At 45.2% G+C, this 27,985-nt stretch overlaps 1 protein-coding gene across 3 annotated transcripts in view; it reads left to right on the top strand.

Annotated features, from left to right (window-relative positions):
* Window positions 1-609: 609 nt before the first annotated feature.
* The window catches only part of LOC137299413 (caytaxin-like), a 34,278-nt gene continuing 6,902 nt past the window's right edge, over window positions 610-27,985 (top strand). The window contains exons 1-11 of one of the 3 annotated variants that reach the window (XM_067968133.1): window positions 610-793; window positions 933-1,048; window positions 6,401-6,465; window positions 7,800-8,021; window positions 14,071-14,256; window positions 15,434-15,536; window positions 22,200-22,331; window positions 24,781-24,867; window positions 25,910-26,008; window positions 27,437-27,472; window positions 27,607-27,630. In XM_067968133.1, the coding sequence (XP_067824234.1) occupies window positions 972-1,048; window positions 6,401-6,465; window positions 7,800-8,021; window positions 14,071-14,256; window positions 15,434-15,536; window positions 22,200-22,331; window positions 24,781-24,867; window positions 25,910-26,008; window positions 27,437-27,472; window positions 27,607-27,630 (1,031 nt within the window). In that variant the 5' untranslated portion in view covers window positions 610-793; window positions 933-971. Of the gene's footprint in view, window positions 794-932; window positions 1,049-5,613; window positions 5,716-6,400; window positions 6,466-7,799; window positions 8,022-14,070; window positions 14,257-15,433; window positions 15,537-22,199; window positions 22,332-24,780; window positions 24,868-25,909; window positions 26,009-27,436; window positions 27,473-27,606; window positions 27,631-27,985 lie in introns of those variants that run through there. The other 2 variants (XM_067968134.1, XM_067968135.1) reach the window with 2 other exon arrangements.

The raw sequence follows: 27,985 nt of genomic DNA, 5'->3' as shown, positions 1-27,985 counted from the left end.
GATGGCATCTTCAGGAGAGGGGGGAGAAAGTTAGAAACACATTTTTTTTTACCGTAGAGTGAGTTTAGCAGACCTTTATCAGGCACATGAATAAGCATCCTGCCCATCTTCACTCCCTTTTATACATTCACTGCTGGTCCTGTGCCATTTTCATGCTGTGCACACACTTGGCAACTCTCTGATACACATTGCGCAAATCTCTGACTGACACCATGCAGCATTTGGATGCTCTGCCAATTCTTGTCGGACGAGTGAGAGGTAATGTTTGTGTGTAGGAGAAAGGGGGAGGTTGTGGAGAGGGCTGTAGGAGTAGGACAGGGAGAGGAAGCAGATAAAGGAGCATCGAACAATGTACAGATAAAGAAACGGGAGATGTGGAAGCCGGTTGAACAATATATTCTGATTTCTCCCTTCTTTTGGTGATTGGATGGTGCTTGCAGATTTCATCACAGTTTACCACCAATCAGGATACAGCTGCTGTTTGCTGATGTGCCAGCCAATCTGATAATTACCTCTCTACGCAGCACTGTGCCTGACAGGAGTCTACTGGCAATGAAAAAAATAAGCCTGTGATAGGCATCTGCACCCATGTTGGTGATAAGAGCAGAGATATACCCAGCAGAGCAAGGTTCGATGTGAAGGGGGTAAAGGATCAGTTGGTTAAGCCGTTACTTTCAGAATAAACAATTTAAACCGTCTACTTGAGGACCAACAGACGGAGGAGTATGTCGGAGGTGGACAAAAGGACCATTTCTTATTAATATAACGAGCCACAAAGGATCAGAGACAGAATGTATGTAGCCCTTTTCAAATCGGCATTTTTACTGTTATTTTGATGCTGGTTAAATGGGGTGTAATTGTGATTTTATGTGCTTTTGTTGGAGGGTTGTTTTTAATGCTTTTAATATATATCATTTATTATATCTGTTCAGCTGCTGAAATTTTTTGTGCCCTCCATCTTCGGGATTTTGATGGGGACCAGCGAGGCAGCGCTTCGAATGGAAAATGTTGAGCTGAAGGAGGAATGGCAGGACGATGATTTTCCCAGGTTAGCTATCCAGATGCTCGCACATCTCCTCATTTACATTAGAACTGGGAGCCCACTAATTTTCAAGGGAGCATCCCCACTAAGGGGGTGAGCCTGCAGGGATACAAAGCAGCGATGCAAATATTTATATGGTTAACTCTTTCACCGCCTGCCTCACCACAGATTAATTGGCTGATGTGACTGTCCTTTCAGGCTTTCACTAATGTTATTTTCAATCTCAATTTTCTCCCTCTGTGCCCCAAAGAAAGGACCTCAGTGCCTCTGATCTGGGGGGCGGGTGGGGGGGGGGAAGAGGAGAGTGGGGGGAAAGGCAGCCAGGGTTCCTACTCCTGATCACTTTCCTATGATCCCTTCTGCAAAGTGCACACCCCTGATGTCAGGTGATCAGACATATTGTGATGCTCCCCACAGTTGAATAGCCGACTGCCTGACTGGGTGAGGTACCGAAGGAGTAGCTGGCATGTATGGAGCTGCAGTCCAATAACCATCAGTGTCTTCAGGAGAGAGGCAAGAAAACTAGGAGGAAAAAACTATTAACAGCTTAAAGGCAATGTTTGTAACAATGGATTAAGCACACAGCCCATCCCTTTTATATCAATGCATCTAAAATAATTATACCTACATTCCTATCATGACTTTCATGTCAAAATGTATCAAAGTGCTTCACATAATGAATGACATGGAAGTACAGTGACAGAAACCAATCAGTCCATCAACATCCCACAAACAGCAATGAGATAAATGACCAGTTGCAGGAGGAATGTTGGCCAGGACAACTCTGCTTTTCTTCACATAATGTCATGGAATCTTTAGTGTCCACCTGAACCATCAGAAAAGGCAGCTGGGGTCACAGTTTAACAACTTTAACATCAACAATCTGATAAAGCTGTTAAAAAAGCATACGGGATCCTGGGCTTTATTAATAGATGCATAGAGTTCTAAAGCAAGGAAGTTATGCTAAACCTTTAAAAATCACTGTTCAGGTCTCAGCTGGAGTATTGTGTCCAATTCTGGGAATCACACTTTAGGAAGGACGTCAAGGCCTTAGAGAGGGTGCAGAAGAGATTTAGCAGAATGATACCAGGGATGCGGGACTTCAGTTATGTGGAGAGACTGGAGAAGCTGGGATTGTTCTTCTTAGAGCAGAGAAGATTAAAGGGAGATTTAATAGAGGTGTACACAATTATGAAGGGATTTGATGGAGAATATAAGGAGAAACCGTTTTCACTGACAGGAGGGTCGATAACCAGAGGACACAGATTTAAGATAATTGGCAAAAGAACAAGAGGGGAGATGAGGAGAATTCTTTTTACGTGCACGTTGTTGTGATCTAGAATGCACTGCCTGAAAGGCTGGTGGAAGCAGATTCTAGTGACTTTCAAAAGGGAATTGGATAAATACTTGAAAAGGAGAAATTTGCAGAGCTATGGGGAAAGAGCAGGGGAGTGAGATTGATTATTTCAAAGATCCGGCACAGGCACGATGGGCCGAATGGCAGCCTTCTGTGCTGTATAATTCTATGATCTCATCTGAAAGATGCGACCTCCAACAATGCAGTGCTTCCTCAGTGTCAGCCTAGGTTTTGTGTCAAGTCCTGGAGTGAAGCTTGAAAGCACAACCTTCTATCTCAGAGGCAAGAGTGCTACCGACTGAGCCAAACTGACACACAAGGTGTGTTAGAGTCAGTACCACGTTACAGAGAGGTTGTTTTAAAGAATTTGCATCTAGACGCTCAAAGTTCAGATGCTCGATTTTCTGCTTTGCCAAAAAGTTTAATTTCATCATCCGAAGGGGTTCCTAACCAAACAATACCAACCTAATAGACAGTTAATGTACCCCATGGAATTGGGAAAGACAGTCAGAAACTGGTGGCCAGAGCTTGCATCTACACCATGATAGCTGACAGCAAAATTGAAAGGGAAATGTCGTTATAGCGATTTAGAATGGTAAATGTTGACAGAAAAGTGTGACCAAAAATCGTGCTCACAGGAAGTCAGGTATGCAGCCAGGAAGTAGGTACCCTGTGGAAGATTTTTTAATAAACTATAGATGGTTCCCTTAGCATTGTCTGAAGTGAGTGAGGTGCTTAGACGTTGTATATTGTCACCGATACAGGTGATTAAACAGAGCTACAGTATTTGGTGCTGAGTGAGTGTGAAACGGGCTATGTCTCCGGTTTAGAACTCCAGTATTCCCTGGATGCCGTCTGTCAGAGTCCACACAGCATAGTAGGGTAAAAGTCAGGGGTATGTATTTTGACACAAAAAGCTTAGATTGACTTTGAACTTTGCTTTCTGGTAACGGTGAATGAAAAGGAAAGAGTTTGTGCTTATGATCAAAGCATGCTTTTGGAACAAGGAACTGGCCACAAGTTATCAATTTATTACATCCTAGATTCACAGTGCTCATAACACAGCTGGGGTGGTGGTGGTTGTTTGGAGCAGGGGGGGACACACAGCCTATCACCCCTTCATCTGTGGCCCTCGGCAGCTCCACGTGACTCTGGGCCTGTACTCATGGGGTCTCCGGCATGTTCCAAGTTCATCGAGCTGGGATTCAGAACAGTCCCCTCTCCTTTTCTTGCTTTGCAGCAAAAGAAGGCGAAGAAAATTATCGCGCCTTTCACGACCTCAGGACATCCCAAATCACTTTACAGCCAATGAAGTACTTTTTGAAGTGTAGTCACCGTTGTGGTGTAGAAAACGCCGCAGCTAACTTGCGCACAGCAAGATCCCACAAGCAGCAATGAGATACATGGACAGATAATCTGTTTTTTAGTGATGTTAGTTGAGGGATAAATATTGGCCAGGGTTGCTATTCGGAGGTGGAGTGATCCCAATTTCCAGATAGCAAGTGAAAGGGACCCTATTAAAATAGAAGTGCCTGGCCTTCCCTTGGCAACTGCCCATAGTGGGAAATCAGGAGCTCACTGAGCCAACAGTGAACGAGCAAATTGCACATGTAGCTTATCACTCCCTGGCACAGCATCCCTGAGAGTGGCTCATAACACAAAGTTAGTTAGCAACATTGCATTTATTTTACATAGTGCGTGGCCCTTGTGAGTGAGATTGGCAATTCAGTTTTCCTGGAATTGTGGAGAATGGCCCATGCGCACTAGTAACTGGATTGAAATGGGCCCAAATTCATGTTGTGCAGGGTCTTTGTAGCCAGAAGACAGGGGAGATTTTCATCCAATCGGTCTGAGTGGGATTCCAGTGAACCTATGGAAAGCCAACACTTTCCTCTATGGGATTTATTTACTTGCCTGTGCTCCAATGTGAAGAATGGACCTTGGGTGAGCTGCTGGAGGACAGCCATTGCCAGTGAGGAGACGAGAGGAGAACATTGAAATAAAGAAAATGACCAAACAAGTAGCAAAACTTGAAATTTGAAGACGGAACACATCTACAAACTGTCACAATAAATGTTCCCTCGGAACATCACAGCAAACGCTCCCTCAGACCATCACAGCAAGCATCCCCTTTCAGGAAGGTTAATTGTATTTCTCTATTAAGTGGATGTGCCCTGAGGGTCACAAAGGTCAACAGATGGTTGTTCTGTCTGTTTGAATGAAGTGGAAATAAATAGCAGCTACAGTGAGTCAATGACAGGAGTCTGTGATCACTACAGACCCTGACTGACACGGTAGCATTTAAGATTTAATCTGCGAGCAATGCACTGTGTTCCCTCTAATCCACTTGCAGTTCCAAAAAAGCCATTTGTTAATTATATATCACCTAATTGAATTGGACTCTAACCCACATAACATGGGGTCTTTCCGCTCTGCATGGCTGAACATCACATCAGGCAGTTCATTTACCTGCTGAGACACTGGTTCGAGCTGTCGACATCTCTTTGCGATACTGGACTGAATAGGCACAAGGTTAGAGCTGGCTTACACAATGTGTGTGGAAATTGAACGCTATGAAAAAAGAGAATCGACTGTCATCGTTACAAATAACATTCCCATCCGTCCAATTTTGTTCCCTCTTTTCCTGAAGATGCTAATTCATGCTCAGGTTTGATTGTGATGCCCCTAATGTGGAATAACCTGCCGACACTCAGTGTCCAGACTCAGATGTGAAGAATAACCATTTGAGCAAGGTACCAGAGAGTGCCTGTGGAATCTATGCTGCAGCAAGGATTCAACACCTTCAGGAGAGGTGGAGAACCCTTCCGTCAACTGAAATTACAGTAATTAATAGATTTCTTAAGCAGAATTGAAGACGCTTTTGTTTTTCCTTCCTGAGTCCTTGAGGAATGCAGGTGACTTAACTGCAGGATTGAACAGAATCATTCAGTGTGAAGAGATAGGTTTGAAATCCAGCCTGTGCAAGCAGACATAATGCGGTACTCTTCTGACTAGGCTTAATCCTTTGTTCCCATCAGCCTGAAGAGATGTTGATTCCCCTGTGGGGATGCTGGGCATGCTCAGTCCACATCCCACTCATTAGAACTGCTTAGCTTATTCCATTTAGTCTGGAGTGAGGGGGAGGTGACTGTAATATCCCGTATAAGGAAAAATGTCTCAATCATGTGACACTAACATCAAAATGGTGGCAGGACTGTAAATCCCAGCTGTTTCTCCAGACATGTTTCTGAAAGGAATAGATCATCTCTCCAGGATTTATTTACTTGTCTACTGATGAAAAAAAAATTTCAAAAAGGTGAGCTATCATTTCAATTTGTGCGTGATGTTCTGAATAGTTCCATTAAAATGGGGAAAAAAATTAATATTTGGAAAATTTAAATTAAAAAATAGAATTAAATACATTAAATTAAGTTAATTTTTTTTTGGCTTGTTTATTCGACGTGTCAGATTTTCAGTCTGTCGGCATTTATGAATACTTGATTATGAGACAGCATTTAATTATTGGACCAGTTTGACTGAATCCAGTGCTGTGCAGCTCTGTTCACCAGCTGACTTCCATTTTGAATCCAGTTGTCCTGTCTCTCCTTGCACTGTTTAAATCTGGATTCCTCTGGTGCGCTGCTGTTATTCCTGCTGCCCTTGAATGCACAGTTCCAGAGTCTGTGGGAGAGCCCCCTACATAGAGAGCAGCTGAATGTAAAGCCCCTGCTGCCTAGTACTGTTACAGTGTTAACCTTTCTGGGTTCCGGCCAGCACCTTCTGAAGTTTGATCGTTTTGGCTTTCCTGGTGGCTCAGTGGGTAAATGCGCCGGCCAGAGTTGAATTGAGCCACACAGACTGGGAAGGTCCCAGGTTTGATCCCCAGTCTGTGCTGAGACCACCGGTGAGACAAACCCCAGACTGCTGACCATTTTGATATGGAATTCAATTCCACAATTGAGTTTCTGATGAAACGTAATCATTTTCTTTTTGCTCTGCAGACCAATACCAGAGGAACCAGGGATGGAAATCCTTGGACGATTACCAGCTCCAGAAAACAGAACTTGTGAGTCAATCTGGTTTTTTTTTTGGTAAATTTGAGCTCTTCAGTGTGAGGGTTGTTTGTGCTTGGGAATGGGATACTTTCCCAGTCCAGTCACCTGCCGTGCAATACAGCACAGGTTAGATACGGGTAAAGTTCCCTCTACACTGCTCCGTTAAGAATTCCCAGGTCAAGTTGAGCACAGAATAGAAGCAGAATAATGCTCTCTCGACACTGTCCCAACAATGTGCCTCAGCCACAACCTCAGAAGAGCAACCAGACTGCACCAGTGTGACATTTTTCCCATTTCCCACACCAGCCACCGTGTCATCTTTCTGAGTGAGAGGCCAATTAGTGCTGAATTAGAAGCAGCATGTGTTGTAGAAGTTGAATTAAAACTGCCTTAAACCCATTTTACTTTGGAGTCTTATAGCAAACAGAAAGAGGAGACTTCATCCTCTCTGTCTAAGCTGGATTTGAACCCACATCTTTGAGGTAAAAGGATAGAGCCTGACTTGTTGCACCACCCAACTCCCCGTCAGAGACAGGAGACCTTCAATGCCCCTGCACAGGTTGGATTTGCACCAAGACGTGAAAGGTCTTTTCTAACCGGCTGTGTAATCCACCTCCACCCCCTGTTTATAATATTTTTGTGATGATTTTGCTCCCTTTTGCTACTATAAACAAAGAATGATTCCCAGCCTCAGAGCAGTACTCCTTCTGTCTGTCAGTTCCACTTTGGATATGGTAGTGTAGTGGTTATATTATCCAGTGATCATGAGTTCAAATCCCACCATTGCAGTTTGAGATTTTGAATTCAGTTTAAAAATTAGGATCAGTAAAATTGATGTCATGAAATCCCAACTGGATATTTTAAAGAAGGAAACTTGCCATCCTTACCCAGTCTGGCCTATACCAATATGGTTGACTCTTAACATGCAAGCCACTCAGTTATGTCAAATTGCTACATAGCAGTTCAAGAAGAAAGCCTTCTCAGGGCAGTAAATGGGCAATAAATGCTGGCCTTGCCAGTGACACCCACATCACAAGAATGAATTTTTAAAATTCTTGCGGTCTGTGTGCCAGTCACTGCCATACAGCTGGGTGTGTGGACATACCCAAGAAGTTGTGCTGACACTGTCCAAATGTATAACCATCTAACCATTAGAGGAGACTTTGATTCTTTATCAAAATATCTAACTTAGGTTATAGAGGTCAAAAGACCATAGCCCATAATGTGGGTCACAGAGGTCAAAGGGCAGTGTTCCAATAACTGTGCGATCTAATTTTGCATGTTAATGTATGATTGAAAGTGCACACACTCAGTAATACTAATAACTGTCTCTGTTCCTGATCAGTGCCCCCTAACACACTGAATATTAATGGAAATCATCCCAAGCGCAAGACTCTTGTTGCCCCAGAAATTAACATCTCCCTGGATCAGAGTGAGGGCTCCATCTTGTCAGATGACTACCTGGATACGCCTGACGACCTCGACATTAATGTAGATGATCTGGAGACTCCGGACGAGACAGACTCCCTGGAATATTTAGGAAATGGAAATGAGTTGGAATGGGAAGGTAATGCTGAAAAATTTCTTTCAGTTCCAATTTTCTCCCCTCCTATCCAGAAGGCATCTCCACATCATATCCAGAAGGGGGCTGACTACTGTTGGACTACATCTTCCACAAGCACTGGTTCCTCTGGGATCTCACCCAAGTGGCCATTCTTTATATATGAGCCTAGCCAGGTATTCAATTGTGAGCAGCATCCAAGAGTTACAATGCCACAGCACTGAAGCCCCAACTGTGAAGTTGGAGTTCACTCCCAATTTCAATCACAAATGGTGGAAAGAGAGGCAGTGCTACCTGTGGAAGGATTCCCGCTGTGTTTCTTGATTGTTCCTTCTGGTTGGTCACCATTGATCATGCCCATGGAGGTTCCTCTGTGGTGGGTCATCTTTCCCTCCTGGACATTTGTTTCAGGGTGAATAAAATGGCTTCCTCCGAATAAAGAGCAGCACTGAGTATAAGGGTTAATTCTGATAGGCTCCACTGCCAGCGCGGAGCTCCCTGGCACAGGAGTGAGTAACGGACTAAAAGATTGTAGCCCCGATTTTCCTACCAGTGCTAATTGCTAGCAAGGCTCCACACTGGCAGGGCAGCCTTGCAAAATTACCCCTAGCGTGTAAAGTACAAATAATATATATGTAATGCGAACAGAGCTTACCAGCACTGGGGTGGTGCAGCTGTCTCCTGTGGAAATGACAAATTCTAGTTTAGTAGTGGTGAGAGTATTCAGTATTGTCACTGTATGTGTAATGGTGGGTGTGTGAATCTTTCATACCATGTCCACATGAACTGTGAGAAACAGTACCATTTTAGATCCTGTCCTTCCAAACGTGGGATGTGTCTAGAGAGAGAATTTTAAGCTGTACAACACTAGGGTGAAGTACTGATGGTTACAAGTCTGTTAGCAGGGTGAACAAGTTGAGGGAATGAATTAGGATTATCACACAAGAAATGGATTGCACTATATTGAAAAGTTTGATTTTTCCTGTGTTTTGTGACCACAGGACTTAACAAACCCAATGCCAAGAAACATAGAAACATAGAAAATAGGAGCAGGAGTTGGCCATTCGGCCCTTCGAGCCTGCTCCGCCATTCAACATGATCATGGTTGATCCTCTATGTCTAGAAATCTATCAAGCTCCTTCTTAAATATATTCAATGACTTGGTCGCTGCAGCCTTCTGTGGTAGAGAATTCCACAGGTTCACCATCCTCTGAGTGAAAAAATTTCTCCTCATCTTAGTCCTAAATGTCCTACCCCGTATCCTGAGACTGTGACCCCTCGTTCTGGACCCCCCAGCCAGGAGAAACATCCTCCCTACATCCAGTCTATCTAGCCCTGTCAGAATTTTATATGTTTCAATGAGATCCCCTCTCATTTTTCTAAACTCGAGTGAATACAGGCCGAGTTGACCCAATCTCTCCTCATACGACTGTCCTGCCATCCCAGGAATCAGTCTGGTGAACCTTTGCTGCACTCCCTCTATGGCAAGTATATCCTTTCTTAGGTAAGGAGATCAAAACTGCACACAATACTCCGGGTGTGGTCTCGCCAAGGCCCTGTATAACTGCAGTAAGACATCCTTGCTCCTATACTCAAATCCTCTTGCAATGAAGGCCAACATACCATTTGCCTTCCTAACTGCTTGCTGCACCTGCAAGTTTGCTTTCAGTGTCTGGTGTACAAGGACACCCAGGTACCTTTGTACATCAACATTTCCCAATCTATCACCATTTATATAATACTCTGCAGATGACTCCCAGCATTCAGCATATAAAGCAGGATGACACCATGACGTTCAGGTTGAGTCAGACAATACAATATGCAGGTGTTATCAATATTTTTGTGACAACTTTTTCCCATTATAAGTTTCTACATCACATTTATAATGGGATTTGCCAATGTAAACATATCACATGTGAGCATGAATTCACCGTAAGCATTCGAAAGGGAGCTGGACAAGTTCCTGAGAATGGCAAACATCTTCAGTTAGAAGGTAGGTAGCTCACTGGGTCTTGTGTCTCCCAGCTATTCCTCAATTAATTTTGAAAAGCAAGAGGATAAATTTTAACAACTTAATTGAGGTAAAACAGACAGTGTACGAATTGTACCCTTCTTGGCCCCCATATTAGCTGATATTGTTAACGGTTCCCTCTCCTCAGATACTGTCCCCCTCCCCTTCAAATCTGCCGTCATCACACCCCTCCTCATCTCCAACCTCCCTTTCCTCTCCAAAGTTCTGGACCGTGCCCATCTTTCCCGCAACTCCATATTTGAATTCCTCCAATCAGGTTTCTGCCCCTGCCAATGTACTGAAACGGCCCTTATCAAAGTCACAAATTACATCCGGTGTGACTGTGACCGAGGTAAACTATCCCTCCTCATCCTTCTCGACCTGTCTGCAGCCTTTGACACTGTTGACCACACCATCCTCCTCCAACGCCTCTCCTCTGTCGTCCAGCTGGGTGGGACTGCGCTCGCCTGGTTCCATTCTTGTCTATCCAGTCATAGCTAGAGAATCACCTGCAATGACTTCTCTTCCCGCTCCCGCACCGTTACCGCTGGAGTCCGCCAAGGATCTATCCTTGACCCCCTCCTATTTCTCATCTACATGCTGTCCCTTGGCGACATCATCCGAAAACACACATCAGGTTCTACATGTACGCTGACGACACCCAGCTCTACCTAACCATGATCTCTCTCGACTCCTCCACTGTGTCTCATTTGTCACATTGGTTGAGCAAAAATTTCCTCCAACTAAATATTGGGAAGACCGAAGTCATTGTCTTTGGTCCCCGCCACAAACTCTGTTCCCTAGCCACCGACTCCATCCCTCTCCCTGGCTACTGTCTGAGGCTGCTCCAGACCATTTGCAACCTTGGCGTCCTATTTGACCCTGAGATGAGCTTCCGACCACATATCAGCCCCACCACCAAGACCGTCTACTTCCACCTCTGTAACATCGCCCATCTCTGCCCCTGCCTCAGCTCATCTGCTGCTCAAACCCTCATCCATGCCTTTGTTACCTCCAGACTGGACTATTCCAATGCTCTCCTGGCTGGCCTCCCATCTTCCACCCTCCATAAAGTTGCGCTCATCTCCTGCCGGTATCTTAATTTGCACCAAGTCCCGTTCTCCCATCACCCTTGTGCTCGCTGACCTACATTGGCTCCCGGTCCGGGAACACCTCAGTTATTAATCTCTCATCCTTGTTTTCAAATCCCTCCATGGCCTCACCCCTCACTATCTCTGTAGCCTCCTCCAGCCCTACAACCCTCCGAGATCTCTGTGCTCCTCCAATTCTGGCCTCTTGCGCATCCCCGATTTTAATCGCTCCACCATTGGCGGCTGTGCCTTCAGCTACCTAGGCCCTAAGCTCTGGAATTCCCTCCCTAAACCTCTCTACCTTTCTCTCCTCCTTTAAGACGCTCCATAAAACCTACCTTATGTGGCTTGGTGTCAAATTTTCTTTGATAATGCTCCCGTGAAGCGCCTTGGGACATTTTAATATGTTAAAGGCACTATATAAATGCAAGTTGTTGTTGTAGCTTTTGTTTTGTGTAAACTTCAGAAAACATTAACATGAGAAAGAGGAGAGAGATGGTGAGAGAGAGGCTGGATTTTCCTCCATTGTCCCACCCGAAACCAAGAACCGGGGCTTAATTGGACAGTGAGGTCTACCTCCACATATTGATCTAAGCTCAGATTCCCTTCCCATGACCCCCATTGTTCCAGCTGCCCCTTCCCTGCCCATCGGGGAGACAGGCCTGGCAAGCTGCCCCATTCCCCACTTATAGCCACTGTCTCTGCCAACCCCAGGGATCACCAGGAGAAAGGTGGTGGTAGGCCCTGCACGGAGGGAGCCAACTCTCCCTCTACATGGGCCTCGGGCACTAACCTTTGTAGGCCTCGGTCTTGAGAGAAAGAGAGGGCGTTGGGAGAGAGGGTTTGAGGGAGAAGGGGCTGAGAGAGAAAGAAAGGATGAGTTGAGAGAGAGAGACAGACAGAGAAAGACAAATAGATCAAAAGGCAGACAAGCAATTTCTTCCCTCATTTTAAATTGACTTCTGTTTTTAAAAAATAATTGAATTTTAAAAGCAAACAAAGTCTCTTTGAGGTAAACAGATAGGAAGAGAGCATAGGAGGTTGAGGGGAGGTGGGAAGCTGATTGAGAGTGTAGGGCCTCCCACCATCAGCTCTTAGCGGGAGCGAGTGGGAGTAGATGGAGGGTTATGGGTGAGGTGAGTGACTGTGGAGGGGGGGGGGGGGGGGGATGGCAGGAGAGAATAAAAAGAGTTTGAATGGGTAGTTCTGTGGGGAAGAAACAGTGGTAGTGCTGGGAGTGAGATGGTGGTATGAACCGGAAGCTGGAGTGGAAAGGTGAAGGAGTAGGGACTGCAATGAGAGTGAGGGGTTGGTGGAAGCATGAGAGACCGAGGGAGAAGAGGGCTGCTGAGCATCACATTTTGCCAGATTTCCACACTCCAAATGCACGTGTTGGTAGTCACACTACCCAAAACCTCTCACCTGAAAGGAAAGAAGAAAAGGAGAGGAGCAGAAGATGACAGACAGGGAAATAAAATGAAGAGTTAAGGGGAGACGAGCGAAAGAGAAAAGAAAGTGAGAATCAGAGGAGGGAAGACAGAGAGGGAAACTGTAGATATCAGAGACAGGTAAGGGAGTGACCATATTCTCTAACTTACCATGTACACACCAGGGAGATGGACTGGTAATATTTTAAAATCACTTCCTATCTACAAAACCGTACTTCTTGTTGTCATGTTTTTGTTACTCTTTAGTGTTAACTTTACCCATTATAAATTCTTATATCCATATTTATAATGGAAAATGCTGATATAAACCCATTGCACTGTAAATACACCCTCCTGCTAGTGGTGGAACTGTAGCATCTCAGCTTTGTGTCTCCCAGCTCCTTGGCCTGTACTGCAGAAAAACTCTCATGCTCCAGCCAGCTATATAAATAATATAAAATCAAAGTATTATTTAAAGATTAGGACAAGAAAGATAAAATGGGGACTGAGTTATGTATGCACCCTGGTCTAATTATCCCTGCTCTCGAACCTCGAAGGCTACGTGTGGTCTTGACTCCACGTGTGCAATGCCACTGGAGATCGACTAGTGTTATAAATAAATTATATGAAAGCATTATACACTTTGATTCCACGGGTCTTACAGGCGGCAGATGCTGATACGTTAGGATGTCTCGACATGGTTGTGTTTGTACCGAGAGCAATGTGGGTTTAGGGGTTGGAATGATTTGTTCTTGGTCCCTGGGGTTTAACTGGGTCAGGGAATAAAGGTATAATACCAAATTGGGGTCACTGCCGTCATCAGTCTGTGGATAGGCCACAAGTGCCATCTTACTTTTCCTCCTGTGTGGATCTGCCTTTACTACTTGTGGCCTTGAGACTCGCACCTACTTGGTATCTCGTAAGTGGATTCAATGTTTTCAAACTCCCCTCTCTTAACTCATTAACATCAATCATTTTATATCTACATGGATTTTTTTTTAAATGCCTGAAAATTGTAAAAATGTTTTGTTTTAACACTGATGACCCTCCAATGACTTGGTTGGTACATTTGCTTTCCAATACGGTATTGAGCTACATGGACCAATACTCGGTCTGTGCTGAGTTAGATGATCTCAGCTGGGCCAGTGGTAAGCAGTTTTGGTGCCTATGGACAAGCAATGGGAAAAAAAAATCACTCAGCCTTCCCGCTCCTGAATGCTGTCCAATAACTCCTGCTGGAAAGTGCATGTGCAGATATCAGGTGAAGGCACAATCGGGCTCAGCTACAAGCTGTCCATGGTTTAATAGTCTGCCATTTCCCACTGTCTAGGGTTACACTTGATGAGTATCCATTTGGGTGAGGTACCAAGCTCTGCTGGTCCCCCTGGAGGTATGACCCAGGAAGAGTTTGCTCTTTCAGAAGAGGAGGGGAGAAAAATTAGAGGGAAAAATCCTTGATCAAATGAACATGGTGATATCATATTTAAAATGGGCTGATTAAGGACATTCTACTATCTGTCTTCCAGATGATACCCCGGTTGCGAGTGCTAAAAACTCTCCCAGTGCAAAAGGGGGCTCTTTTGGAGACTGTGCTGGTGAGGATGGGGACGCTACCAATGGGAGGCTGTGGAGGACAATCATCATCGGAGAGCAGGAACACAGGATTGACATGAAAATCATCAGGCCGTATATGAGAGTGGTGACACATGGAGGTAGGGATGGTCAACCATGGCTGATGGAGAGTGAGGGGAGTTTTAATTTCTTGAATTTCATATTATAAGAGAATGAAGAAAAATGGCTGATATCATCAATGTGTTCTGTGTCAAAATAGGATTTGCAATTTTCAAAAAGGTGCCAAGAGGTCCCAGTGATTTCCCATCGCCCCTTGGGGTGGACAGAGTTGGAAACTAACTATTTTGAATGAACTTGCCACATGGGTAATCTGGTGGCAACACTTTATTGACGCGCTGACGTTTTGCACCATGGCACGCTGGGATGTGTGACTGCATGGGCAAGCTCCCGCACTGTGATGGCTGGGAGAGGTAAGCCACTAAAGGGTAGGGAGGGGGAAATGAGAACACATGTAGATTGAGAGTCACCCCAACCACAGAAATGGGGCATCATCTTAATTGGTGGAAAGGATTTAGGAACATAAAGCACAGAATGAGAAAAGGCCATTCAGACCATCAATCTCGCTTCTTCCACAGCCCATGTAGAGTCTACCCTATCATGGACTCTACAACACCCATGTAATCTCCTTCCACAACCCATGTACAATCTACCCAACCATTTCATGTCCTGAGGACAAGATTTGTACAAATACTCCCTGAAGGCCAAAAATAATCAAGCAAGTCTCCAAGAATATTCATCCATCCTCACAGCTCCACTTTCAACTCTGGACTATGCCCTCCACAGACAACATTCCACCTCCCCCCCCCACAACTGCAATATTTAATTATGTCAGTCTGTACCTGTTCCTATAATTTCCGGACCCATTCCCAACCAGATATTTACCCAGTTCTTTTTTAATTGGCTAAACTGCTTTTAGCGAGATTCTGTTCCACACATACTAACCTGAGGGAGGCGGATTGTTGCTTCTATTCTCATTTGAAGTGCATTCATTTTAAACCTGTGTCTTCTGGTTCTGTGCTCACAGTACCAACCAAATAGCCTATTTCCACCTATGCCAACTCTGCCTCTCAGCATTCTGAAGACCTGATCATGTCCTCGCAGCCTTTTCTCCAGTGAAAACAGGCTTAATTCTGCGAAGCTGGTGACCTTTTCCAGCCAGTTGTGCCAGTTCAGACTACAGTGTTCAACATTCTTTAACCCCTGCTGCTTGAAGCTGTTGTGCATCATACAGAGTTAACATGTGTTTCTTCCTCATAGGTTATTATGGTGAAGGCCTGAATGCAATTATCGTCTTTGCTGCGTGTTACTTGCCTGACAGCGGCTGTGCAGACTATACGTACATCATGGAAAACCTCTTCCTGTAAGTGCCTGATCCAATTCTTATTCACCATCCCTCCCTGTTAGAGTCACTAGTTTCCAAACTATCCTGCAGTTGTCTGGGGAGCAGTAACTGGTTCAATCCTTTAGTTCAGCTGTGTATTATTTTAATATTGATAAACACAAGTGAAAGGTCAAGGTCCAAGGCCCACAGTGCAGGACAACACCAAGGAGAGAAGATGAAATAAACAAGGTGACACCAAGCTTGGGTTTCAAACACTTGTAGATTGTAGAGTGAAGTTTACAGTAAGGGAGGTAAAGAATTCCATAGCCTTGAGGCCCCGGAAAAGAATAATATAGAGTAGGAGACAGTAACGATTCAGGGAGAAGCGTGAATAGGACGGAGTATTTGGAGTTCAGAAGGAACAAGAGAGGAAAGCTCAAATGAGCACTGACAATAGCAAGAGACAAGAGAGGTTGAGACAGAGAGTGGGGGCCAAAGGCAAGGGAAGGATGACATAAGACGACAAGTTTTTCCTTGTGTTTCATTTTCCTTGTGTATCGCTTTTATGGAATTATTCAGCAACCTGGTTCCATACAAGGAGTAGAAATTTAGCTTTCTTTTCTCCTGTCCAGACAATGTTGAGTTTTGCCTAGACAGTGGGTGTCAGATCAAATACCTTGACTCCACCTTACATCTACACATGGACATTCCAGCAGGGGTCACTGGATAGTAATCAGGAGCAGAAACCCGAGCTGATTTTTTTCCCACCTCCCTATCACAGGGAGATTGTAGCGTCTTTACTGCTGCCCTGGCTGAGATCTGCTGGTTCAGCACAGACCAGGGATCAACCTTGGGCCCTCAACACCAACGTGCATTTAAATAGCGCCTTTAATGTAGAACAAATTCTCCCAAAGCACTTCACAGAGCCATAATCATAAAATGGACACCGTCAAATATGGAGATATTAGGAGGAGTGATCAAAAATTTGGTCAAAGAGACGGATTTTAAGGAGGGTCTTAAAGGAGAGGAAGTTGGAGAAGCAGAGAGGTTTAAGAAGAGAATTCCAGAGTGTGGGGCCTAAATGGCTGAAGACACAGCCACCCGTGTTGGGACGATTGGAGGAGGATGCACGAGGCCAGAGTGAGAGGACTGGAAAGTTCAGGGAGGGTTGTAGGGCTGGAGAAGATTCCATAGATAGGGAGGGGTGAGGCCATGGAGGGATTTAAATATAAGAACATAAGAAATTGGAGCAGGAGTAGGCCAATCGGCCCCTCGAGCCTGCTCCGCCATTCAATAAGATTATGGCTGATCTGATCCCAACCACAAATCTAAAGAACACAAGAAGTAAGAGCAGGACCCGGCCACACAGCCCCTGGGCCCTCTGCGCCACCCACAGGGCATTGACCGATCCGAACTCAGCTTCATGTCCAATTTCCTGCCCGCTCCCCATAACCCCTAACTCCCTTTACTTCTAGAAAACTGTCTATTTCTGTTTTAAATTTATCTAATGATGTAGCTTCCACAGCTTCCTGGGGCAGCAAATTCACAGACCTACCACCCTCTGAGTGAAGAAGTTTCTCCTCATCTCAGTTTTGAAAGAGCAGCCCCTTATTCTAAGATTATGCCCCCTAGTTCTAGTTTCACCCATCTTTGGGAACATCCTTACTGCATCCACCCGATCAAGCCCCTTCACAATCTTATATGTTTCAATAAGATCGCCTCTCATTCTTCTGAACTCCAATGAGTAGAGTCCCAATCTACTCAACCTTTCCTCATATGTCCGCCCCCTCATCCCCGGGATTAACCGAGTGAACCTTCTTTGTACTGCCTCGAGAGCAAGTATGTCTTTTCTTAAGTATGGAGACCAAAACTGTATGCAGTATTCCAGGTGCGGTCTCACCAATACCTTATATAACTGCAGCAATACCTCCCTGTTTTTATATTCTATCCCCCTAGCAATAAAAGCCAACATTCCGTTGGCTTTCTTGATCACCTGCTGCACCTGCATACCAACTTTTTGATTTTCTTGCACTAGGACCCCCAGATCCCTTTGTACTGCAGTACTTTCCAGTCTCTCGCCATTAAGAAAATAACTTGCTCTCTGATTTTTCCTGCCAAAGTGCATAACCTCACATTTTCCAATATTATATTGCATCTGCCAAATCTCCGCCCACTCACCCAGCCTGTCTATATCCCCTTGCAGGTTTTTTATGTCCTCCTCACTCTCTACTTTCCCTCCCATCTTTGTATCATCTGCAAATTTTGATATGTTGCACTCGGTCCCCTCCTCCAAATCGTTAATATAGATTGTAAAGAGTTGGGGACCCAGCACCGACCCCTGTGGAACACCACTGGTTACTGGTTGCCAGTCCGAAAATGAACCATTTATCCCAACTCTCTGCTTCCTGTTCGATAACCAATCCTCCACCCATGCCAGAATATTACCCCCAATCCCGTGATTTTTTATCTTAAGTAATAATCTTTTATGTGGCACCTTGTCGAATGCCTTCTGGAAGTCTAAATACACTATGTCCACTGGTTCCCCTTTATCCACCCTCTGAGTGAAGAAGTTTCTCCTCATCTCAGTTTTGAAAGAGCAGCCCCTTATTCTAAGATTATGCCCCCTAGTTCTAGTTTCACCCATCTTTGGGAACATCCTTACTGCATCCACCCGATCAAGCCCCTTCACAATCTTATATGTTTCAATAAGATCGCCTCTCATTCTTCTGAACTCCAATGAGTAGAGTCCCAATCTACTCAACCTCTCCTCATATGTGAGAATTTTAAATTAGAGAATCTCCTATTTCTCATCTACATGTTGCACCTCCGCGACATCATTTGAAAACACGACATCAGGTTGATGACACCCAGCTCTACCTCATCACCACCTCTCTCTGTCGAGCCCTCCACTGTCTCTGATTTGTCACACTGCTTGTCCGACATCCAGTACTGGATGAGCAGAAATTTCCTCCAACGAAATAGTGGGAAGACCGAAGCCATTGTCTTTGGTTCCTGCCACTAACTCCATTACCTAACCACCGATTCCATCCCTCTCCCTGGCCACTGTCTGGGGCTGAACCAGACCGTTCGCAACCATGGCATCCTATTTGACCGGAGATGAACTTCCGACAATATATCTGCTCCATCACCAAGACCGCCTACTTTCACCTCCTAACATCGTCCGTCTCCGCCCCTGCCGCTGAACCCCTCATCTATGCTTTTGTTATCTCCAGACTTGACTATTCTAATGCTGCCCTGGCCGGTCTCCCATCTTCCACCCTCCGTAAACTTGAGCTCATCCAAAACTCTGCTGCCAGTATTCTAACTTGCGCCAAGTCCCGTTCACCCATCACCCCTGTGCTCGCTGACCTATATTGGCTCCCAGACCGGCAATGCCTCAATTTTAAAATTCTCATTCTTGTTTTCAAATCCCTCCATGGCCACGCCGTCCCCTTCTCTGTGACCTCCTCTAGCCCTACTACCATCTGAGACTTCTACACTCCCCAATTCTGGCCTCTTGTGCATCCCCGATTTTAATTACTCCACCATTGACGGCCGTGCCTTCAGCTGCCTAGGCTCTAAGCTCTGGCATTCCCTTCCTAAACCTCTCCACCTCCCTACCTCACTCTCATCCTTTAAGACGCTCCTTAAAACCTACCTCTTTGACCAAGCTTTTGGTCACCTGAATTAATATCTACGTTAAAGGCGCTATATAAATGCAAATGGTTATTGATGGGAGGCCGGCCAGATGAGCAATGGAATAGTCAAGTCTGGAGGTGACAAAGACACAGATGAGGGTTTTGGCAACATGTGGGTTGAGGCAGGAGTGGACGTAAATGTTCTTTTTTTTTATTATTCGTTCATGGGATGTGGGCGTCGCTGGCGAGGCTGGCATTTATTGCCCATCCCTAATTGCCCTTCAGAAGGTGGTGGTGAGCTGCCTTCTTGAACCGCTGCAGTCCGTGTGGTGAAGGTTCTCCCACAGTGCTGTTAGGAAGGGAGTTCCAGGATTTTGACCCAGCGACGATGAAAGAACGGCGATATATTTCCGAGTCGGGATGGTGTGTGACTTGGAGGGGAACGTGCAGGTGGTGTTGTTCCCAGGTACCTGCTGCTCTTGTCCTTCTAGGTGGTAGAGGTCGCGGGTTTGGGAGGTGCTGTCGAAGAAGCCTTGGCGAGTTACTGCAGTGCATCCTGTGGATGGTACACACTGCAGCCACTGTGCGCCGGTGGTGAAGGGAGTGAATGTTTAGGGCGGTGGATGGGGTTCCAGTCAAGCGGGCTGCTTTGTCCTGGATGGTGTCGAGCTTCTTGAGTGTTGTTGGAGCTGAACTCATCCAGGCAAGTGGAGAGTATTCCATCACACTCCTGACTTGTGCCTTGTAGACGGTGGAAAGGCTTTGGGGAGTCAGGAGGTGAGTCACTCACCAGAGAATACCCAGCCTCTGACTTGTTCTTGTAGCCACAGTATTAATATGGCTGGTCCAGTTAAGTTTCTGGTCAATGGTGACCCCCAGGATGTTGATGGTGGGGGATTCGGCGATGGTTGAATGTCAAGGGGAGGTGGTTGGACTCTCTCTTGTTGGAGATGGTCATTGCCTGGCACTTATCTGGCGCGAATGTTACTTGCCACTTATGAGCCCAAGCCTGGATGTTGTCCAGGTCTTGCTGCATGCGGGCTCGGACTGCTTCATTATTTGAGGGGTTGTGAATGGAACTGAACACTGTGCAATCATCAGCGAACATCCCCATTTCTGACCTTATGATGGAGGGAAGGTCATTGATGAAACAGCTGAAGATGGTTGGGCCTAGGACACTGCCCTGAGGAACTCCTGCAGCATTGATTGTGATGGCGAGGATATGGGATGAGAAACTCTGCTTGTGGTTGACTAGGATGGCGGGTTGCAAACTGTGGTTCAGCCTGTGGTTGGCTGGGGAGAAAGATGGAATTGGTGGCAAGGGTATGGAGCTCGTAGCAGGGTTTGAAGATGATGACTTCAGTCTAGAGGAAATTGTGGCTTATCCAAGACTAGATGTTGGACAAGTAAGCTTGACAACACAGAGGCAGTGGAGGTGTCGAGAGAGGTGGTGGAGAGGTAGAGCTTGGTGTTGACAACATACATGTGGAAGCTGACCCCATGTCTGTGGATGACATTGCCGAGGGGCAGCACATAGATGAGGAAGCGAAGGGGCAAAGGATTGATCCTTGGGGGACTCCAGAGGTAACGGTGCGTGGGTGAGAAGAAAATCCATTGCTGGAGGTGGTCTGCCTACGATTGGATAGGTAAGAGTGGAATCAAGCAAGGGCAGTCTCACTGAGCCAGAGAACAGAGGAGAGGCGTTGGAGGAGGAGGATGGTATGGTCGACTGTTTCAAAGGTTGCAGAAAGGTCAAGGAGCACAAGGACAGATCATACACCATGAAGACAGTCACAGAGGATGTAATTTCTGACTCTGATTAGGGCTATCTCGGTGTTGTGGCATGGGCAGAAATCTGATTGAAGAAATTCAAACAGGGAAATTAGGAGGTGCCATCACGTCCAAGGAAAGGGAGGTTGGAGATGGGGCAGTAAATTGCAAGAACAGAGGGTTCAAGGGTGGTTTTTTTTTGAGGAGTGGTGTGATAATGGTGGTTTTGAAAGGGATGTGGACAGTACCTGAAATGAGAAAACATGTACAATATCAGCTAGCATGGGGGCTAGGAAGGAAAGTTGGGTGGTCAGCAGTTTAGTGGGAATGGAGTCAAGGGAGCAGGAGGTGGGTCTCGTGGATGAGATAAGCTTGGACAGGGCATGAGAGGAGATGAGAGAGAAACTGGAGAAAGACGTGTGTCCAGAGAGGAAGCCTGGTGGGAGGTTTGGCTTGCTGGTCAAGAGGAATGGCAGAAAGCAGCAGAGGCAACTGAACAGTTGTCTGGCTAAGTTATTCTCATTGAACCATCAGAAGAGGTTCCTACTGTTTAAGCTCGCTGAAAATGGATGACTCACTGCTGCAACTATATCACGTAGGGTGAACATTTACCATTAATTACCAATAATAACTCCTTGGGGTTCCAGTAATTTGTTCATGGTTTCTAATCTTTTGTGATGAACATTTCTTACAGTAACTAAAATGTACTGTGAGGGGTGCAGCAGTAGGGGTGGAAAAATGTGGGTCAGCGTTCTGCATTTGAGAGGGGAGGGGAACTAGGTAATGCAGGGGGTGGGACATTGCCCTTTCATCCAAGGAACTTAGGTTAAAATCCAGACCAGGTAATTGGTTAAAATCTCCTCTTCTGTGAGGGTCCTGTGTGAGTTTGGGTCTGTCAATACAGTTCCTGCTGGACATGGGCCTGCAATACAAAACTGTCCCTAATTTAGCACTAATTGGCAATCAGAGAGGTCACAGGATGGCTGATGATTGGGCCTGAGGCACGTTGTTGGGCCAGGGTAAAGAAAGCTTTATTCTGCATCTTGATGTTGACACTGGATCCTGAAGAGTTCTGTTCCCAGCACTAATATCATTCACTTTGAGTGCAAAAATTCAAAAAAAGAGTTGGGGAAATAAGCCTGCTCCTGAGTGTGTGTGTGTGAGACAGAGGGCTGACAACACCCGCAGAACCACACCCCAGCCAGAGAAAATTTAGAACAAAGTTAAATACTCTGATTCTGTCCATGTCACTGTGACCTGGTCGAATGCTGCTGTTCCTTTTTCTGTCTCTTAGTTATGTGATCAGCATCTTGGAGCTACTGGTTGCTGAAGACTACATGATTGTGTACCTTAATGGGGCCACGCCTCGCAGGAGGATGCCAGGCTTGGGCTGGCTGAAGAAGTGTTACCAGATGATAGACAGGAGGTAAGTGCAGAGAGCAGACCAATGTGGCAGTTTGATATACAGCAAGGGAGTTAAGGTCCTTCAGTGTATTACTGTTCTCTTCTCCATCTGTTTAAGCCCTGTATCAAACCAGGCTCGCACAAGTGCTTTGGAGGATTCTGTCAGGTTGTGGACTGTCTCTCCTCCCCCCGCCCCCCATCTCCAGTTGTTCCTTTTCTCTCACTTACTACTTCAATTCTCTTGCCCACTCCCCTGTAATCTTCAATTGTGTTTTGCAGGGCCAACGTTCTACAGTGACTGAATATTTACTTTTATTACATGAAATGCAGGGATTTTTGTTTACAGGGATTGAATTTTGCAAGTCCAAACCACAAATCAGGGCCTTGCTCTTTGGGAATTTTCCAATTTAGTCTCTTTTGATAATGTTCTTTAAATTACACTTGTGTTTAAATTTAGCTGCGTTTGAATTTAACTATGTATATTTAAATTTATCTGCTGTATTTAAATGTAGCTGTGTGTTTAAATTTAGCCATGTGTGTTTTCCCCATTGTCAGTACCAAACCTTTTCTAATAAAATGCTGGGGTACATAGCCCGAACAGTGGGGTACCAGGCTCTTGCAGTAGTGCCGAGACTTGTCAGTGCACTGTTCAGACCACACTCGGAGTGCTGTGTGCAGTTCTGGTCACCACATTACAAAAGGAACGTGCAAGCACTGAAGAGGATGCAGAGAGGAGCAACAAGAAGGATTTATATGACATATGAGGAAAGGTTTTAATAAATCTCAATCTCCAAGGTCTGGAGAGAAGATAAATAATTGTTGAGGAGTTTAAAAAATGAAATGGCCAGTGGAATCTTGTTATCGTGACTGATTCAGCAGGTAGCCCAAATAATCACTATAACTGACTGATCAGTATGTCAGAAAGTGGTATTGCTAAACCCACTTTAAATAGCTGCGCAGCCTCTACTTTCACATGTGCTGTTCAAACTGTTCCCAATGTGCTGAGTGTAGGATATCACTATAAATGAACTGCACCGATCACTATAAATTAATTGCACCAATTAATCATTATAAATGAACTGCATCGTTCACTATGAATGATTACATGTATCAGTCAGGTTTGGTTTGGAAAGTGCATTATGATAGTGCACTACTAACAGCGATCAGTATAAGAAGATTCACTGTATTAAAATAAAAGAGTGGGACCAAAGATGTGTAAATTTGAAGGCACCTCTTCACACAAAGAACAATAAATGTCTGTAATAATCTGGCAGGCCAGGGAATAGAGACAGGGATATTCAAAACAGAGTTGGATTCTGGGGTGGTGAGAGTTAGGGTATTAGAGTGAGATGAGCTTTAATGGGCCTTTCTTCTCCTTGATATTTCTTATGCCCTCTAAATCTGCTTTATAACTTTCAACTTTGTCTTGATTCTTATCTTGCAATTGTTTTCCATGCCAGGTATAATATGCCAGCATGAGTAGAAGGTATTTTCACACAGTGCGGAGCAGTCCATTCACGGATGGAACTGGTCCAATTCAGACCGAAAGTGAGAAGACCACAACCCTTCCCTTGTTGGTTCCTAACAGGCCTTTATTAAGCTACCTCTGCCCCACACTTACTGCAGACCCAGAGATGTAAGGAATTGTACACAAGTTGTGTAGAGTGTTCAGTGTGTGTTGGTGTAGGGTTTTTTTCCAGGCTGAGTTATTTATTGAACACATACAGTCGGATTCACAAAAACTAGAGCTCTCTGTGGATCTATTACACGTTCATTCAAGTCAGTGGTATTTATAACATAGCCTGGGACCATTTCCAGTCCACCCTCCTCTTCACCTGTGGTCCTCAGCAGACTTGCTACTCCATCTACCTTTGGGCCTCCATTCATGACCCATGGATTGAGCTGGGATTCAATGCTGCTTCCTCTCCTTCTGTTGCTCTCCAGCAAAATTATCAGTTCAGCTCAGCTGGTAGCTTCCTGGGCCAGAAGGTTGTGGGTTCTTGCATCCTCCAGGATTAAATCATCTAGGTTGACTGTGCTGTGCAGTGCAGTGCTGAGGGAGTGTTGCATTGTTAGAGGTACTGTCTTTCAAGTGAAACATTAAACCAAGGCCCTATCTATCTGTTCAGATGGACACAAAAGATCTTGATACAATTTGAAGATGAGCATTCTAATTCTCTCTATCTCCTGGGAAACATTCATCCTTCAACCAACATCACAATAAAACAGATGAACTGACAGTTCATCTCAGTACTGTGTGTGGGACCTGGCTGTGTGCAAATTAACTACTGTGTTTGCCTACAGAAACCATGGATAATTTAAGAGGCAGTTGTACGCTGTGATGTGGGAACATAGGTTTCTCAGGAAGAACAAGCTAGACGGGCCAACTGGCCTCCCTCATCTCTACTTACTTTTGGGGTCTTTTGTGAGATTCAACCACTGATGACAGATTTGCTGTTTCCCATCTACAGGCTGAGGAAGAACCTGAAATCGTTAATAATTGTTCACCCGTCCTGGTTTATTAGGACCGTGCTGGCAATCTCCAGGCCGTTCATTAGGTAACTAGCTCTAACTAAGACATATTCTATCACTTGTGCCTATTTGACTGTATTTATATTAAGCTTACTGTAAAATCCCCACACGTACACATTGGCTCTGTCGGTAACCGGACAGCATAGTAAGCTACTAAGCCATAGAGAACAGATCTGCTCCTTGCCCTGCGTTGAGTTGGCTGACCTCAGCCCGGGTGGCGGTAGGGGGGCTACAATTACCCCCAGTGCCTTGGGATAAGGAGGGGGAAAATGATTCAGGTTCCTGCTCCTCACTGCTGTTCACTGACTTCTGCTGGAAAGAGCAGACATTAGCCCTCCGCACAATTCTGCTCTTAAGTTCTTCGCTAGCTTACAGTAATTCAGTTTTCTGACTAAGCAGGGATAAAGAGGATGGGAAATGAAAACGATGCACAGGTGGGCAGTAGTGATTACGCTGAGGGTTAGTGCACTAACATTCAATGTCATAGAGGGGATAGACACAGGTTCAAGTCCTATTTCAGCCTAGTTAGTGAGCTGAGGCCCGTTGAGCAGAGGTAAAGCCTGGCGCCAAGGCCTCAGCATCTTCTACTGGGGGAGGGGAGGGAGAGTCAGGCCTGGCAGGGTGGGGGAGGTCATCAGGAAGAGTCAGGCCTGAGTGGCGGGGGTGGTGGGGAGGGAAAAAAAGTCAGGCCTGGGGAGGGGTTTTAAACTTGTTGGGTCACAGGGGCATTCACAGCGGCTGTGTTGGTGCTGCTTCAGCTGCCGAGATGACAAGCCAGACAGACAAAGGAAAAAAGGAAGAAAACTTACCCAGAAAATGCCCCTATTGAAGAAACAAGGAAGAAACAACACTAGGGTGCAGGATGTGTCAGTGTTCCAAGGATTATAGTCACCTGGATTATCAACGCTTTCAATGAGACATCAGGATGTCATCTGAGGGCTTGAGGCACTAGATATTGTAAAATAAAGATTGTCTAGTTTTGTTGCTGAAATACATTGACTATCTCTTGAATTTTCTGTGTGGATTTTTCTCCAATTGACGTGATTCTGTCCTGTGTTTTTTTTTCAGTTTTAAGTTCATTAGTAAGATTCAGTACGCTCACAGTCTCTCAGAACTGGGACAGGTCATTCCCATGGAGCAGGTGCAGATCCCCGAGTGCGTTTCACAGTACGTATCGACACTGACCGAGACCGGCCCCTGTGGCACATGGCTACGTTCTCAGTGGAAAGGACTTTAAAGGCTTTTTATATCTTGGTTTAAAAATCTCCTAAAGGCTCCTACCAGTGACTCAGTTTTCAATACACTGCCCAGTGTTATAGAGCTATAGAGACCAGAAGGTCCCAGGTTCAATCCCGAGCCTGTGTTGAATTAGGTGTTATCAGCTGGAGGAGCAGTAAAGATGCTCCACTTGGCTTCAGTGCCTGGGTTAGGGAGATGGGAAATCAGCCACGGTTCCCACTCCGAATTTCTGTCCCGTGACTCCTGCATTATGTGTATATTGGGTGAAGATAGAATCTGGCTCAGCTGTAATGCCCCTTTGATTGAATATCACTTTCTGTGCTCATACCTGAAGCATCTAATGATCCCTGCTGGAAAGTGCCAGTGTGCGGACATTGGGCAAGGACAGGATTGAATACCCTGCCGATACTCACTGTCTAGGCTCGCTTATGGGGAATAGCCTCTTGGAAAAGGTACAGAAGGCTGCCCAGAGCCTGTGGAACTGTGTCCCAACAAAGGTCACTGCCTTCAGGAGAGGGGGGAAAGAAGATTGAAGGGAGATTAAAAATGATTAAATTAACATTGTTATTCAATATAGTTTTATTTTCTTCCAATGCTATCTCCCTTATAGCTGCCACTTTGGCTCTGTTGGTAGTATTCTCAGCTCTGAGTCAGAAGGTTGTGCAATAAAGCCCCATTCCAGGATTTGAACATAATCTAGGCTGACACTTCAGTGCTGTATAGAGGGAGTACTGCATTGTTGGAGGTGCCATCTTTCAGAGGTGTTGAACTGCCTGATTCCACTGGTTTGGCATGGCATGATTTGACATGTGGTAAGGAAGTGTAGTGGTTATGTTACTGGATGAGTAATCCAGAGGCTAGACTAATAACCCAGACATCATGAGTTCAGATCTCACCAGGGCAGTTTGAGAATTTGAATTCAGTTTGGAAATATAAAGCTCGTATCAGTAAAAGTGACTATGAACCCAATTGGTTCACTAATGCCCTTTAGGGAAAGAAACCTACTGTCCTTACCTGGTCTGGCTGATACATGACTCCAGTCCCACAGCAAGCCACTCAGTTGTATCACCACCTCCTCAGTGCAACTAGGGATGGACAATAAATGCTGGCCTTGCCAGCAACACCTACATCCCAAGAATGAATACAATAGAGTGTTTGCCTGGTGTCCCCCCTCAACACCACAAAAGTAGATTAATTGGTCATTCATTTCATTGATGCTTTTGTAAACAAAATGACTGCTGAATTTACCCACATAACAAGTGACTGTACTTGAAAGTGGATTGTTGTGTGTGAAGTGATTTGGGAAGTTTCAGAGACATGATTAAGGTACTGGTTAAATCCCAATCTATCTTTCAGATTTGAGGAAGAAAGAATCAAAGCAAGGAGGCCCAGGTAAATACTCAGAACTGCCCCTTTCATTGCCTCACTTTGAGTTGAGAAGAATTAATTTTTTAATTGTTTTTCATTAAAGGCTGGTATGTTTATTTTACTTTCATCTGATGATGTGTTTTCTGTTACTACATAAGAATTTTTGGAAGCAGGATAATAAGGTAAGGCCCAACAAGTTTGTCCCTTCTCAACTAATCTGAACCCCATCTACCTACCTTCCTTTTTGCTATATCTCTCAATAAATCCACTCGCCAGGAGCACAGATAATTGTCTCTTGAACTCGTTCACTGCTTTTCTGTTCTGTTCCCATATATAAGATTGTCCAGTTGGTACCGAGTTTTTAGGCCCCATTTTCGTGGATTTGTTGGCAGGTGCGGGGCTGGAAAAATCAACTTCTATAAGGTCCATTTGTCTTAATATAATTCTCCTCCAATTTTCTTCCCTCCTGTCCTGATTTGAGCTGGGGGACAGATTCCATGGGCCCTCACACTCTTCCAATACCTCACATAAGTGGCC

Source organism: Heptranchias perlo, chromosome 29, assembly GCF_035084215.1.
Source record: "Heptranchias perlo isolate sHepPer1 chromosome 29, sHepPer1.hap1, whole genome shotgun sequence".
Lineage (NCBI taxonomy): Eukaryota > Metazoa > Chordata > Chondrichthyes > Hexanchiformes > Hexanchidae > Heptranchias > Heptranchias perlo.
The sequence above is the reverse complement of the archived record's forward strand: the minus strand, read 5'-3'. Positions and strand labels throughout refer to the sequence as shown.